The sequence below is a fragment of the Pezoporus flaviventris genome, unplaced genomic scaffold, assembly GCF_033815535.1.
Source record: "Pezoporus flaviventris isolate CSIRO_AGI_PZ_B2104156 unplaced genomic scaffold, CSIRO_AGI_Pfla_v1 ptg000041l, whole genome shotgun sequence".
Classification (NCBI taxonomy): Eukaryota; Metazoa; Chordata; class Aves; order Psittaciformes; family Psittacidae; genus Pezoporus; species Pezoporus flaviventris.
In genome coordinates this window covers 14,403,733-14,418,705 of record NW_026892589.1, presented here as the reverse complement: position 1 = coordinate 14,418,705, position 14,973 = coordinate 14,403,733, and the positions used below count along the sequence as shown (strand labels likewise).

Below are 14,973 nucleotides of genomic sequence, written 5' to 3'. Positions count from 1 at the left end.
CTCCTGCGGCTCGGGGGAGCTGCTGAGCTGCTTTAAAATGCTGTTGAATTGGCCGTGTGCAGGGGTTTATTTATGCTCCCAGGACTGTGGTCTGAATATTTCATTTTAAAATCTACATCTTGTGTCACTAGCACTGCTCAAATAAGGTTGCCATGGAAACAGCTCATGTATGGGCATGGATGCTGGCAGTGGTGCCCGGCCTGAGGAGCTGTGCCCAGCGAGGACCAGGCTCTCCTCCCGGCCAGCACTCCTGTGCTTGCAGACAGGGGCAATACTCGCAGAATCCCAGATTGCTTTGGATTGAAGGGACCTTAAAGCTCATCCAGCTCGAGGGTGACATCCACCTGCCAGGGATGGGGCAGCCACAGCCTCTCTGGGCACCCTGTGCCAGCTCCTCAGCACCCTCACAGGGAAGAGCTTCTGCCTAAGAGCTCAGCTCAGTCTCCCCTCTGGCAGGTTAAAGCCGTTCCCCTTGGCCTGTCCCTCCATCCCTTGTCCCAAGCCCCTCTCCAGGTTTCCTGCAGCCCCTTTAGGCACTGGAGCTGCTCTCAGGTCTCCCCAGGACGCAGCAGAGGGGCAGGATCCCCTCCCTGCCCTGCTGCTCACGTGCTGGGGGTGCAGCCCAGCACATGGGGGGGTTCTGGGCTCCCAGTGCTCACTGATGGGTCATGGGAGCTTCTTGTCAACACTGTTCTGAGAAGTCAAAGCTCTTTTCAAAACCCCTTTTAGTGGCAAATCCATTTCGCCTGTGCCCGACTCCTCACTCGGGAGCAAGGACGCTGCCAGGAATATGGGAATTAAACTTGCAAACCTCTCCCCGCCATGCTCCAGAGGAGCTCATAACTGCTCTAACGATCCACAGCGGCCTGACACATGCCTGGAAATTGCACACTTCTCCGAGCTCCGAGGAAAATGGATTTTCCTCCCCTGTGCTGCTTCGTGGAGCTGCAATCAATGAGGCTCGGGCTCTCGGGCATTTGTTCTGGCCACACCAGCTCCATGTGGGCACCTGCAGCCTTGGGGGGATGTAGTGATGCTCTGGAGCAGGTCCCTGTGTCCCCATGTGCCCTGAGCACCAGCACCTGGCAGCCGTCCCACCCCAACACATCCCTGGGCATGAGCCCAAAGGGTTGCAAGCAGCAGCTAATGAGGAAGAGGACTTAAAGAGGCTGATCCAATTATGGAGGAATCGAGAGAGTCACTGTGTGGAAGTGATAGGACCTGTTGGCTGCTGCCCGGCCCCATGGCTGCTGCCCGGCCCCATGGCTGCTGCCCGGCCCCATGGCTGCTGCCCGGCCCCATGGCTGCTGCCTCCCCAGCTGACGGGGTGATTCTTTCCACTGATATCCCCACAGGGACACCAGGGCTGGTGGGGACCACAGAGCAGGGGAGTAAAGCCATTAGAGAGCGCGGTGCTTTGATGCAGGTGGGGATTTGAGTTCACTGCAGCTTTTTACAGTATCTAATATAAGCAAGCCCTGGTCTGTGCTTTGTCATGGGCAGATGGGCCTGTCTGAAGTGAATTAACGGGGTGGCTTTGAGAAGTAACTCATTTTTTTGGAAAGCTGAGCCTTGCTGAGGTGCCAATAGAAAGTTTCCTGTGGAGTTTTCCAGTCTTCCTGGTAACTGCCTGATGCCAGACCTCTGATGCATCCCCAGCCTGGATCCAGCCAGCACCAAACACGGACACCCCAGGGCAGGGGAGACCTGCTATGCTCCTGCTCCATCCCAACCTCTGCTGCCGTGCCCCTGCTCTGGAGGGCTTCATCACAAGGAAGGAGGAATGAAGGCAAGTGGATCCTGTGGCTCTCCTGGGCTCCATGATGGGGATGCTTCTTCCTCAGGGTCCCCCGGCAGGAGGAAATGGAGTATTTTGGCAGCTTTTCAGGATACAAATTGCACCGGGGGAAGAGAAGCTCCATCTTTCTCAACCAATCATCCAGCCTAGTTGTCTATATCAGGGTATAAAATGAAATGGGTTCCTAAAAAGGGAGTATATTTAGCTGCAGAAAGCCCATTCCAGGCAGCTATCTGAGAGTAAGATAATTAATCTCCCATCACTGTTAAGACGCAGCACAGCAGATCTTGAGCAGCGAGTGCTGCAGTTAACTCCTTGGGAGCAGGTCAGCTCTGTGGAATGCAGCTTGTGCTCTGCTCTGTGCCACAGGGCTCCTGACAGCTCCTGTCCTGGCTGGAGGGATGGAGGGGATGCGGGAGTCTGACAGGGATGCAGGAGCCCTGGAAGGGAACATCCACTGGATTCAGCTGAAACACCCTGTGTCTGGGGCCAGCTGGGAAACAATTACAAGCTGTGCAGCCATAAAACATCTGGCCAAAGTTTAGTTCAATTACAATAGATGACTATTTCTCTGGCTATAAATCATTCATGCTCTCACTTCCAGGCAGTCACATCTATGGACTATCTGACTCTTCAAAACCTTCCCCTGTGTTCTACCTGTCTGAAGCGTATTCATGCCTTAGTTTGGTTTGATTTCCACTGCAGAACTGGAAATAGAGGATGACTACATGGCATTAGAGATCCAGGTGTCCGCAACAGCCCTGTGCTCGTGCTGCAGCATCACTGCCCTGCCTGAGCTTGTGGCCCAGCTTCTGCATTGACTGCAAGGCCTGGGTTAGAGCCGAGCTGCCTTGTGCTGAATGTGCTTGGCAGTGCTTTGTGTTTCCTTCACAAGATGTAACAGGAATCCCAGCGCGGCTCTGGTCCAGGCTCCTGAGCAATGAGCAGGTACCAGCAGTCTCCTTGGGGTCTGTTTGCTGCCTGTGGCCTCCCTCCTGCCCTGGGTTCTACGAGGGGTACCCCAAAAAGCCCGGTTTGGTTTTATTTGGAGTACCCCAAAAGATGCCCAGGGGGATTTGAAGCCCACCAGGTCCTGGCTGCCTTCCTGGGGTGCGGGGTGCCTCAGAGCAATGGGGGTGAACACTGGCACTGTGCTACATGGATTTGCTGCTCTCCCTGTGAACGACCTGAGCTTTTCCCACCGCAGGATGCAGCACCCAGTGATCACACCATGCGTGGGGATAGGTGGCGGAGCTGGAGACGCTCGGGACAAGGGAAGCGGGACAGGGATGTGGATTTCTTGCACCCCAGGCTGCGCTTTCATCCCTGCACCCCCAGCACGGCCCCTTTCAGCTTCCCCAGGGGCACGGTGGGGTCCCAGCTCTGCCTGCTCCATGGGTCTGGCAGGCCAGGCAGGGGGACGTCCCACTGGTGGCTGCAGCATTCCCAAGCAATGCTTCCTCTGCCCTTTGTGCCCTCGTGCAGTGCCCTTGAACAGACCCCTGAGGAACAAACTCCTCTGGAATGATGTAGCTCCGGCGCCTAATGAGTCCTGACAGATTGCGCGCAGCCCCGCTGCCAGCCGTCGGGGAGGCAGGGGAAGTGCTGGGTTACTGATGTTTGTGGTGATCGCAGTTATTGGGCTCCATTGATTAGGGGCACACTGCCACGGAGGCTGGGAGTAACGAGGGCAAAGCCCGGAGCTCCCGGTTCCCGCACCGGCTGCCGCTCCGCACCGCCCCTGCCCGACCCCTGGGACAGGATGCGCTCTGCTCACAAGCACGGTGTAACCACCCAGGGCACGGCCACGCGATGTGATGCGGTTTGTCAGCCCATCACCTCCTCCACTGCTTCGTGTTTTCCTTCTACGGAAAGGAATCAACTGCACTGGAGCTGCCGGATCCTCATTATGTCAAAACGAGTTGGGATTTGGCAGTGCAGCAGCTCCCTGTGTCCCACACAGCCCACTGCCCAGCTCTGTGCTGCGGGACGCACCAGCACCATTCCTGAAATGGGGCCGTTTGCAGCCAGGATTTGGCTGAGGAAATATGGAATTTGATTTTCAATTCTTTTTGTTCTGTGCCAGCCTGGTTTGGGTTGAAGGGACCTTAAAGCTCACCCAGCTCCAACCCCTGCCACGGGCAGGGACCCCTTCCACTGGAGCAGCTTGCTCCAAGCCCCTGTGTCCAACCTGGCCTTGAGCACTGCCAGGGATGGGGCAGCCACAGCTTCTCTGGGCACCCTGTGCCAGCGCCTCAGCACCCTCCCAGGGAAGAGCTTCTGCCTAAGAGCTCAGCTCAGTCTCCCCCCTGGCAGGTTAAAGCCATTCCCCTTGTTCTGTCCCTACATCCCTTGTCCCAAGCCCCTCTCCAGCTTTCCTGCAGCCCCTTCAGGCACTGGAGCTGCTCTCAGGTCTCCCCTTCAGGAGCCTTCTCTTCTCCAGGCTGCCCCAGCCCAGCTCTCTCAGCCTGGCTCCAGAGCAGAGCTGCTCCAGCCCTCACAGCATCCCCATGGACTCCTTTGGACTCACTCCAGCAGCTCCACGTCCCTCTCGTGCTGTTGGCCCAGGGCTGGACCCAGTTTTAACTTTTCCTCACTAAAACCAGGGTCAGTCTCTGTTGGCAGAGCAGCAGCTCGGGGCTGGCACCCTGCCCTGCTCACCCAGCTCACCCTGGCTCCATCCCTGCTGGGCTGCTGCTCCTCAGTCCTCGCCCTGCTTCCAGCGCTGCTGGTTCTGTGTAATTAATTGCCAGCTGTATCAGTGATCAGTGATTTGTGTTTTAAAGATGTCCTGGCAGAACTAATTCCATTTCTGCACTGTGCCGTGCTGGGTGATGATAACCCATGGACAGCCTAAGAACGAGCTGCTGCTCTTTGCTTTAATTAATACAGATAGCAAATATATTCTCATTAGCCGTCAGGGTGGCAGGAGGGAAGCACGGTCCTGCATAAGGAGCAGCAGCAGCACAGCCCCCAGCCCTGCCTGGTCCCCTCCTGGCTCCAGCCACCTCCGCATCCCTCCATGTGCACCCATACAGCACCGGCTGGGCAGGCACAGGGCAGAGGGTTCCCAACCAGCGCAGGATGGGTGCCATGGCCCGTCAGACCCTGACAGAAGCCAGTTTAGCCATGCTGCTCCATGGCAGCAGCGCCATAGCAGGGTGTGCAGTGCCAGAGCTCTCTGCAGGGCTCCCCAGCAGTGCCTCTCAGGGGTCCCTCCTCCCTCCAGTGCAGGAGGACGCACAATTACAAGGCACATTTGTAATTCCTGGGATTTAGAACAATTAAGCTGCTCCCTGGTAGTTCTGACGAAAGCAGCCCCTTGTTTCCCAAGGAAGTAAGAGCCTTCCTTGACCTCCGCTCCATTATTCCATTTGATTGATCTTAATTACATCAGAAAGGATAATGATAGTCTTTGTGAGGGTGCAAGTACATTGGGAACAAAGACGACAGACTCTTTGTTGAGAGCACACAAGGGCTGCTCAGGCAGTGATGGTGGGGATGAGGTGTGGGGTGCCTGCTCCTCTGCTCCCAGTGCCGCTGCCAGTGCTCAGCAAACCCCCAAATTCCCCCCAAAAGAGAGAAGCAGGACGCTAAAAGTAGGTTGTAAACGTGCAAAGAGGATCAGGTTGGGAAAGTTAAAGCCTTGACAGAGCTGAATTCCTGCCTGGGTTGTGTTGGAAGGGACCTTAAAGCTGATCTGGTTCCAACCCCTGCTATGGGCAGGGACCCCTTCCACTAGAGCAGCTTGCTCCAAGCCCCTGTGTCCAGCCTGGCCTGGAACACTGCCGGGGATGGGGCACGTGTAACTGATTGCCTGTTCTGTTCATTAATCACAGCTGCATTGAGCTGAATGAGAAAACCCTTAAATACCAGCCTTGAGGCTTGTCTCCAGTGTGAGCCCTGTCTCAGGGTGCTGGTGATGCCATGCTGAGCAGTGGTCTCTGCAGAAGAGCTTTGATATTTGCATTGGCGTGTGGAGAGGAGGCTTTATCAGATGTTCCTCGCGTATCCTTGTAAACACACATGTGGTGCTGCTGGTGCCTGTTTCCTGGCGATGTTATTTTTGACACAAGCTGCTGACTGGGAGATGTGGTGGCGAAGCGCTTGATTCTGTTCTTCCCAGCAGGTAAGGAACTGGCAAATCATAGCTCCATGTGTCATCCAGCTCCGAGAGAGTCTGCTGGCTGCTGCTGCTATTGTTTATGCTCCTACAGGGTCACTGTAACTTTAATGCAGCTTTGAGAGCAGTGTGGGATGATTAAAGCAGGCACATCTGAGGAACAAATCTGTTCATGAGGACTGCATCCTTCACACGCAGGGAAGGACCAGCCACTGACAAAGGGGGCCTGGGCTGTCCCTGCATGGGGATGGTCCTGCTCCAAGCTGGCCCGTTTGCTTGGGAGAAATGCAGTAGCATGGAAGCATCAGAGCAGGGAGAGTGGCAGCAGGTTCAAGATGATCTTGTAGCATGTATTTTCTGTTTGGGAATGCTCTGGTGTGTAGCTGGGAATGGTGCTGGGAAGGAAACTCTCAAATCTGAATGCCTTCTTCAGAACTGACTCCAACTTTGGCCTCATTGTCCGGGCTTTCATAGAGTCCTGGAATGGTTTGGATTGAAGGGACCTCAAAGCTCATCCAGCTCCAACCCCTGCCAGGGCAGGGACAAGTTCCATTAGAGCAGGTTGCTCCAAGCCCTGTCCAACCTGACTTTCATCAGGCTGTTGCTTTGCTGTTCCTTCAGGCTTCTTGTTTTGATCAAAGATGCGGTGCTGTATTATTTAAGAGGCCCGTTTGATGCATGTGGAGTAGAAATGTGAAAAACCACAGGCCTGGCCCGTGGAATCCTGCTCGGATCATCTGAGTCACTCCAGGAGACGTTATTCAATGTGACTCAATTCCATTTGTGCGGCTGGGTGACAACGTTCCCAGGAGCAGTTCAGAGTCCCAATCACCCTGCGCTGCATCCCGCCGGCAGAGCTGGGCATGTCCCACCATGGAGCATCTCCCATTGTGTTTCACCATCTGCTGCTCCCCAGCAGCCAGCACCACCTTCTGCCCACCACCCTGCACGTGTTTCTGTATATGCAAGAGCAGCAAAAGCTGTAGAAGATGGGGGGCAGATGCTGGTGTCCAGCAGCACGTTCAGGCCGTGTCAGATGTCTCAGCAAGGAGATGTGGTTGCTTCCATCTGGGATGCAGCTGTAGCAGTGCTGGAGAGCAAGCTGCCAGCTCCCTGGTGGTGCCTCCTGCCTTCCAGTGCAGACTCCAGATAAGCCCCAGCTACAGGAATGGAAAATGCTTTTGGATTTAGATGTTGTAAAGACGTTTTGCAATGGAAAAACCGGAGAGATGTGGGGAACAGGCTCATCCTCCTGGGTCACACCAGGCTGCAGCTGCAAGGGCTCTGGTTCGGCTGCACCCTTCCCTCCATACCTTTCATAATGAATTCCAAGAAAGCCTCAATGCATTCCGAAATGGGAGTGCTGCCTGTGTCCTTCACAGTCATCTACACAACAAAGACAGCCATTTCACTGCTGGCAGGCATGGGCTCCTCTGCGTGCTGGAAACAAAAGCTGAAAAGAAGCCTTTATATTTTTTTGATTAGATAGCTTGAGAAGTTTGCTTTCACTCGAAATTGCCTCGCCGGTTTCACGGAGTGTCAGCTCCAGCGCCCTGATGGGAGAGCAGCCCCTGCTCCTCATGTTGGTCCTGGCTGCAGCATCCTGTGCTGCTCTGAATGGTCCAGGAGGAGAGGAGCCTTTGTGCCTTCAGGATGCTGCGCTGGGCTTGGAGGTAAAACCTGTGCTCTCCCCTTGTGCAAGGAGCAGCAGCATGGCACAGCAAATGCCAGAACGCTCAGCTCCCCTGAGGACAGTGGGTACCAGGAGCATCCCGCCAGCCTGAGGCATAGACCGTGGGTATCAGCAGCATCCCACTGGCCCAAGGCATGGGCTGTGGGTACCAGCAGCCTCCCAGCAGCCTGGGGCATGGAGTGCGGATCACACTGGCTTGGGTGCTGCTCCCATCAGTGTGACTGTGTGCAGAGAAACTACACTGAATTATTTTACTTTAAGGAGTGACTAAGGGAGAGATTATCCAGGAAGTTTTCTTTTGGGGGGAATTCTGGAACAAAGGCAAATTGAAATATTTCAATGCAGGCTGGGGACTGAGTCCTGGCTAAAAATAAAGCAGGAGGCAGCAGCACCTTTCCAATGACATTAGCTCCATTCATCTCCCCGAGGATGCTGCCGCCGTTCCACTGGCAGCCTACAAAGGCATCAGAAGTTACATTTTCCTTCGCTATTTCTCAACTCTATTTATGCTGGGAGGTGTTTGTGGAGGTACATTGTGTGCCTCAGGCAGAGGATTAATTCCGAACTGTCACCTCCCTTCTTGATGGGTTTGTAAATTCCGCTCTGTTGATTTGTACTCTCAGTAAACTGATAAAATCCTCTTTCCCAGACCTAACACACCATTCAGAGCTCACCGGCTTTTAGACCACGTTGCCTCATGTATTTATGTAAATACAGTGCCCAGCAGTGATTTGGAAACGTATGCACAAGCAACCTGGATGGATGATAAGGGGTGAAGGGAACCGAGGTGCCTGATGGGGCTGTGCGCTCTGGAAAGTGGATTTTCCATGGCTTGGGGTGCTGGGGCTTGGGGGGGGGGGGGGGCTTTGCAGGTGAGTGGCTGCTTTGGGGACATTGCCCCGGGATCTGTCCCCTCTGCACCAGAGCTGACTGTGATGGTGTTGGGAACAGTCTGATGTCCCTAAGGATGCTCTTGGGGCTGGCACATGGTGCTAACAGTGCTTGGATCACGTCTTTAATGTCATTAGCATCATCTACCTCCCTTGTTTTAAATTCTTCCCTTGTCTGTACCCTGTGCAGTGGGAGAAAGCACTGTTGATGTGTCCAAGGTCTGCAAGCTGCATCTGCAGAGCTCCTTTCTGTGGCAGGGATGCTGCTGGTGTGCTGGGAGCACTGGGAGGCTGTCAGGGCTCATGCAACAGCAGCCTTCCAGTGCAGGAACATGGGATCTCTGCAAATGGAAGTTTAGGGCTGCGAGGAACAGCTGATGTTTTACTGAAATTGCATTTAAATCATGACCGGAAGACGCAAGCCCTGTGGCTGTGTGGCATCACACAGCCCCATTGCAGGGAAGAGCTGCGGGGCTGTGGTGGAGGGAGCATCACAAGTGATGTCCTCCCATATTGTCCCCCAGCCACCAATCTGCCCGAGATGAAGGATCTCAACCACAAAATGTTGACACGCTCCATTAATCCACCCTAAAAAGTCAGATGGAGAATCTCCCTTGAATTTTAAATATTTCCAGCCGTTGCAACTAGCTCTGAAATCCTCCCGAATTGACCAGTTTCCAGAACATTCCCTCACTCCCCCCCCCCCCCCCCCCGCATTATTCCTGTTTCATTAGTGCCTGGATGTGCTCAAACCAATTTAATATCTTCATCAGTTTGTTGCTTTGATTGCAGAACTGCACCGAGCCCAACAGCAACTGCCACAGCACCTCATGAGGGACTCCGCCATCCTCTCTCCATCCCTGCCTGAGGGGACCAGCACCAGACCTGCTCCCACGGGTGCCTGCCTGCTCCTGCCTGCCCTGCCCCAGCTCTCCACAGCAGTGCCATGTCCCTGCAGTCGTTCCCTTGCTGATGGGCTGCAGCACGTCACCGAAGCCCCCACCAGCAGCCCTGGGGGCCGTGTTTGGTGTCCTTTCCCTGCACTGGCACATACCACACAAGCATGGATGACAGCGAGACGGACAGACGGGCAAATCCTTTCTGCTGAGCAGATGATGCTGCTCCAGGATCAGCCCCACAGATACTCCTTCTGTCGCGCTTGAGTTTTTGGATGCCTTTGCTTTTGGCACCAGATTTTCCTTTCCAGACTGAAGCTTTGCATTTGGAATCGCACCTCCAGAGCCGGGTTTGGTGGCCGGGCTGCTCATACGTTCCCTCCCTGCTGCCAGGAGTTTGGCTTTTGGTTACGTAAAGTTTCCTTGTGTCATCCCTGGCAGTGCTCAAGGCCAGGTTGGATGGGGCTTGGAGCAAGCTGCTCTAGTGGAAGGTGTCCCTGCCCATGGCAGGGGCTGGAGCTCGATGAGCTTTAAGGTCCCTTCCAACATAAACCAGTCTGGCATTCAATGATTCCTGCTGCAGCCATCTGTCCTGAGGTGCCAATGCCCTTTATCTTCCTGCACCCCTTACCCAGACCAATCAGTCTGGGAGGACACCATGGAGGAAGACACGGGGTCATATCAGGTCTACACCGTGTGCTGCCCTGCGGGCTCCGAGCCACTCAGCTGGATCCCTGCTTCTACAGATCAGTGCAAGCGCAGCAGCTTGAGTGGCATGGTGCTAACGCGCAGCAGCACGCTTCAAAGGGTTTGTTATTCCACATCCATGTCATCTAAGAAAGACGCTGGGCCAGAAATAGTGTCTTCTGGAAAGAGAAGGAATGCTCCCCGTCTGCGCCCGCTGCAGCCCCCGGGGCTCAAAGTCCCTGGCAGCTCCTTGCCCATCACCTGCATCCCTGTGCTCCAGGGTCCCAGGGCTGTGATGCAGGCACCAGCCACAACTGCTAAGCATCCCCCCTGCCATAGGGACCCCAGTCATAGATCCAAGTCGAAGACAAGCAGTATTTGCATTTGCTTATCAAGCCCATCCCCATCCATGGGGATCCACAACACTTCACTCTCAGGTATGAAAAACGAGTCTCCGTTCCTCCAGCTGTTTCCTAGCTTTGCCTCTTCCACCGCAGGCCCCGATCAGCTCCTCCAGCTCCATGGACATCCTCTGATTTCTGAAGTCCTTATGGATGAAGCCTGAGAGATAACCACGCTGAGTGACAAGGAGGTTGCTGCAAGTATCGTAAGTTCATTATTGCCCTCCTTCATCTTCCCCATGGTGCAGTTGCTGTAGGAATCACTCCGGGCTCTGCAGGGCTGTTCCTCTCACACATCCTCACTCCTCTCTCCCACTGCAGTTGCACAGGGTTTTTCCCCCTTTTTAAACGTGTTATCCCAGAGGCACCACTGGTAGGCTAAGCCTTGGCCAGCAGTGGGTATCACCAGCATCCCCAGGGCCTGCCTCATGCACCAGGTTTGATACCAGTGGGGTTCACCCTGGTGATGCTCTACTGATCACCCTGGGTGCTGGGCAATTCTCAGGGTGCTGGGTGCTTGTTGGGGGTCCAGCACCCCCTGCCCATTTGGTGGTGATCCCCCTATAGAGCTGAAGGGTCCCTTGCATAGAAGCAGGGACACAACCCCCTGAGCTCCCCATGCCTGGCAAGGCGAGGGCTGACAGAGCCAGAGCGTGCTCAGTACCGAGTTCAGCCATCCCATCCCCTGACAGGAGTGTAAATCCATCCTGATGGACTGGAAAATTGGAAAGCCAGTGCTCACGCTGTATTTTCTATAGACATCTATCTCAGCTCCTGAAAGATGCATTTAGTGGCAGGCTCCAGTCCCAGCCATGTAACTGCATGCTATGCTAATTAAAATATAGCCTGCGTTTTGTAACAGGATTTCCTCGGAGCGTGTTTTGCTGTTCAGGAACCACTTTCAAACAGTTGATAAAACCCACATCAAGTAAATAACTTCTGGATTGCTCACAGAAGGTTGGTCATTTCTTCCCCCTCCAGCCCCCCAAAGCCCACTGGGACTGGCTGTGCTCGTTGCAATGGCAGAGGATGTGAAATGCACTGATTGCTGGGTGCTTGTAGTCCAGATCAAAAGCTGTGCGTTATTTAATCGCACAGAGCCTATTCCACTGAACAAAACTAAATGTGTTTGTACAAAATGGGATAACAAAGGGTCACAGGGCTGGGCTCTAACCCTGAATACCCATAGGAGCAGCCCTGGAAGGACATGTCACAGCAGCCCTCAAATCCCCCCCAGTGATGCCCTGACACATACTGTGCACACCGCCTCAGCTGGACTTCCTCTCTATCAAGTTCTGAAGCCAGAAGAATCTTAGCTCTACAGGGGTTGGATTATAAACCAACATGTTCCACGCTTCCCTTTTTATGTGGTTTGCTTTTACAAGACCTCCGTGTGGCATTTTGTATGCCAAAGTGAGCACATTCTGCTTCTTTGGTCTGCAGCCTCCCTCTCCAGCCCTGGATCCTTCCATCACATTCCTCACTGACAGAGAAGTTAAAAATGTATAGAGGGAAACATCTGTGGCACCATCCACTTTAAATAGCATCTTTATCGATCCATAACGGGAAAAACACAGGAGAAGCAGAGGGCTGAGAGATACTAATTCCATTTGCTTCTGTTCCAGGCTTTCCCCGCTCTTTCTGCCAAGGAGGAGAGAAGGAAGGGGAGACGCTCCCTATGGCCTCTGATAGCTCCCCAGCAGACAAATCCCCCCGCTCTCAGCAGCCTGGCTCTGATGTTATCTCAGTGCTGGCACTGACACCGGCTGCACCGGCGCTCACCGCTCACTTGTTGCACGAACGCGGAGCTCACGCTCCCTTTTCCTTCCCGATGGACGATATTCTCTGGACAATACCCCCGCGGGGCTGTGCTCACCACAAAGCCAGGAGCAGCTCAGCGGCTGCTACCCCCCTGGGGCAACCAGCCTGGAGGTGCCCGGGCGCCACGAAGAACGGGAGGGGAGCGCTGACGATGGGGGTACAGAGGAGCTCAGCACCCCCGGGCTGCACTCCTGCAGCGCTGCTGCCCCTCCTCTGCCCGCAGCTGCCAGCCTGGCCGCGTCCTGCCCGCACAGCCCATGGCCGCACGCTGCATTCACACACTGCTGACACCGAGCTCCTCACGCTGCTGCCCGGAGCCTCCTGGCACGAGTCCTCGGGAAGGGATGTGCCTCCGCTGCCACCGCACCGGTGGGTGGGTAAGAGTGGATGCCGGAGGAGAGGCTTTCGCACCTCCTCTCTGTTGAGCTACATGGCTCCACGAGTGCAAAGCACCAAGAAGCCACCAGCCCAGCAACTGATGGGTGCAAGTCATGTGAAATTAGTTGCTTCTTGGAAGCACGAAGAGAAAGAGCAGGCAGAGGGAGCACAACGAGCCAGCTCTGCAGCGGCTGCTCCTGCTGCCCGTCACCGTTTGGGAGCAGCAGGGTTTCCTAAGCCAGGACTGTTTGTGACCTCCCGTAAACAGACCAACAATCCCCTCCTGGGCATGGGGGGAGCCGCATCACCCCTCGAGCCCTAGGGCTGCGTGTGCAGGCACTTGGGCTTTCGCAGCAATAATTCACCAAACCTTGCAAAGGGTCAGCTATTCATCAGCTCCCTCTGCCAAAGGAAGGGGAGTCCAGCACACCGTGTTCTCCTACCCTGAGATTTATGACAGATCACGCTTGCTGTAAGGGCCAGATCCTGCTCCGGATGAGCTGGGCTGCCTGCTGATGCTCCCAGAGGGTGCTTGGGACCAGGGCTGCTCTCCTGCCCACAGGGCTGCTGCACACCTGAGGGGTCCAACCCTCAGTGGGTCTGTTTAGGGTCCCTCGAAACCTCACCCCCTCCCAGCAGCATGGGGACCGCAGCAGCACACACACATCTCCCACAGCAGCTCCCCAACAGCCTGGACAAGAGCGTTTGTGTAACACCCTGGAGAAATCTGTGGTCTTTCTGTTTGTTCCAGTGCTAGAACAGGGTGGAAGCAACTGTGCACAGACTTCAGATCTGATTCCTTCTTGCGTATGTGCACGTCCATGCAGAGAGCACAAACCCATGCAGGTGAGAGAGAAAATGCCGTAATCTGCGCCCATTTTTGGTTTGTTGCCCAGAAGGAAGGATGGATTCTGTAATACAATCCCTGTCTTGGTTTAAGACCAAGAAGTCAAAGTCTTTTAATGCAATCTGAACATGAGGACAGAAGGCGAAGGCGGGCAGGCGGCGCGATGCAGTGCTCCCGACACCAGGAGCTGCTGATCTTTGCTAAACCCACAGGGCCGGCGCTGGGCGTGAGGACGAGCCTCCGGGCCCCGCACACCGACCGCAGCGCTGGCCCCTCCGCCTGCCTCTCAGCAGTCCGCGCTGGTGAGCAGCGCCCCGAATGCCACCGCCTCATCCCCGCAGCCTCCCCCCTGGCGCAGGCTCCGGCTGAAGCGATCTCTAAGCCCCACGCGAGTTTACAACGACTTTGTCAAGTCACCGGCAAGCGGGTCCCGGAGCCTATTCTTAGGTCTGTCACCACGGCAGTGGGAGAGGGAGCGGATCTGCGTGGAGACGTGGAACACGTGGAATGAACACGCAGCCCCTGGGTAAACACCACCCCACAGCCACCCCCTGCGTGCCCAGCCGGTGGGGACGGGAACACCACCGCTGCCCACGGCAGTGGCTGGGAACACCGGGCTGCTTTCCCTGCGGGATGGAGGCGGTGGGTCCGGCGCAGCTCCCGTTGGCGCCCGGCTCCCGGTAGGACGCGGCCCCGGCGGCGGGAGCTGTCCGCCCCGGGGTGCTGAGCGCCGCTGTCCCGCCGGGCCCCGCTGCCGTTACCGGTGCCGCTGCCGGTGCCGCGCTCTCTCGCCGATGCCAGAAGTTTCATCCCGGCCCGGGGAGCAGCAGAAACGGGGGTCCCCGGCCGGGGGCGGCACAGCCGGGTCCTCCCGGGCCGCCTGCCCGGGCAGATTCCCCCCTCCCCGCTCCCCGCGGCATCTCCTCCACCGCCCCCCCCGCCGGCAGGCGCAGGGCCCCGGCAGCCGTGCCCCGGTACCCTCGCTCCGCGCCGCACCCCCGGCCCGCTCCGCCCCGCTTACCTGGCCGCGGGGCCGCGGGGCTGCCCAGCAGCAGGGCGAGCAGGCAGAGCCCGCGGGGCCCCGGCATCGTGCGGCGGCTGCGGCGGAGCCTCCGCGCTGCTGCGAGCTGAGCCCAGCCGAGCCGAGCGGGGCCGGGCCGGGGGCGGGCGCTGCCGCCGGGGCCGGCGCGGGGGAGCGAGCGCGGCGGAGGGCGGAGAGGAGCGGAGCGAACGGAACGGAGCGAGCGGCGGGGGAGGGCGCCGGCGGCAGCCCCGGCCCCGCGCAGCGCCGTTTGCTCCGGCCCCGCCCGCGGCTCCCCCGGTTCCTCCCCCCTCGCTTCTCCCCAGCCCCACAGCTCCCGCGGTCCCGCGGCTCTCCGGGGCTTCCTCTGTCCCTCCCCCTTCTCCCCCGACTCCAGGAGCCCCCAGCCCGGGTGTGC

General features: G+C 56.7%; 1 protein-coding gene across 2 annotated transcripts in view; it reads right to left on the bottom strand.

The window, feature by feature from the left end:
- The window catches only part of SEZ6L (seizure related 6 homolog like), a 36,516-nt gene extending 21,881 nt beyond the window's left edge, over positions 1–14,635 (bottom strand). For both annotated transcript variants that reach the window (XM_061466520.1, XM_061466521.1), the window contains exon 1: positions 14,556–14,635. In XM_061466520.1, the coding sequence (XP_061322504.1) occupies positions 14,556–14,622 (67 nt within the window). In that variant the 5' untranslated portion in view covers positions 14,623–14,635. The remainder of the gene's footprint in view (positions 1–14,555) is intronic.
- Positions 14,636–14,973: the final 338 nt, after the last annotated feature.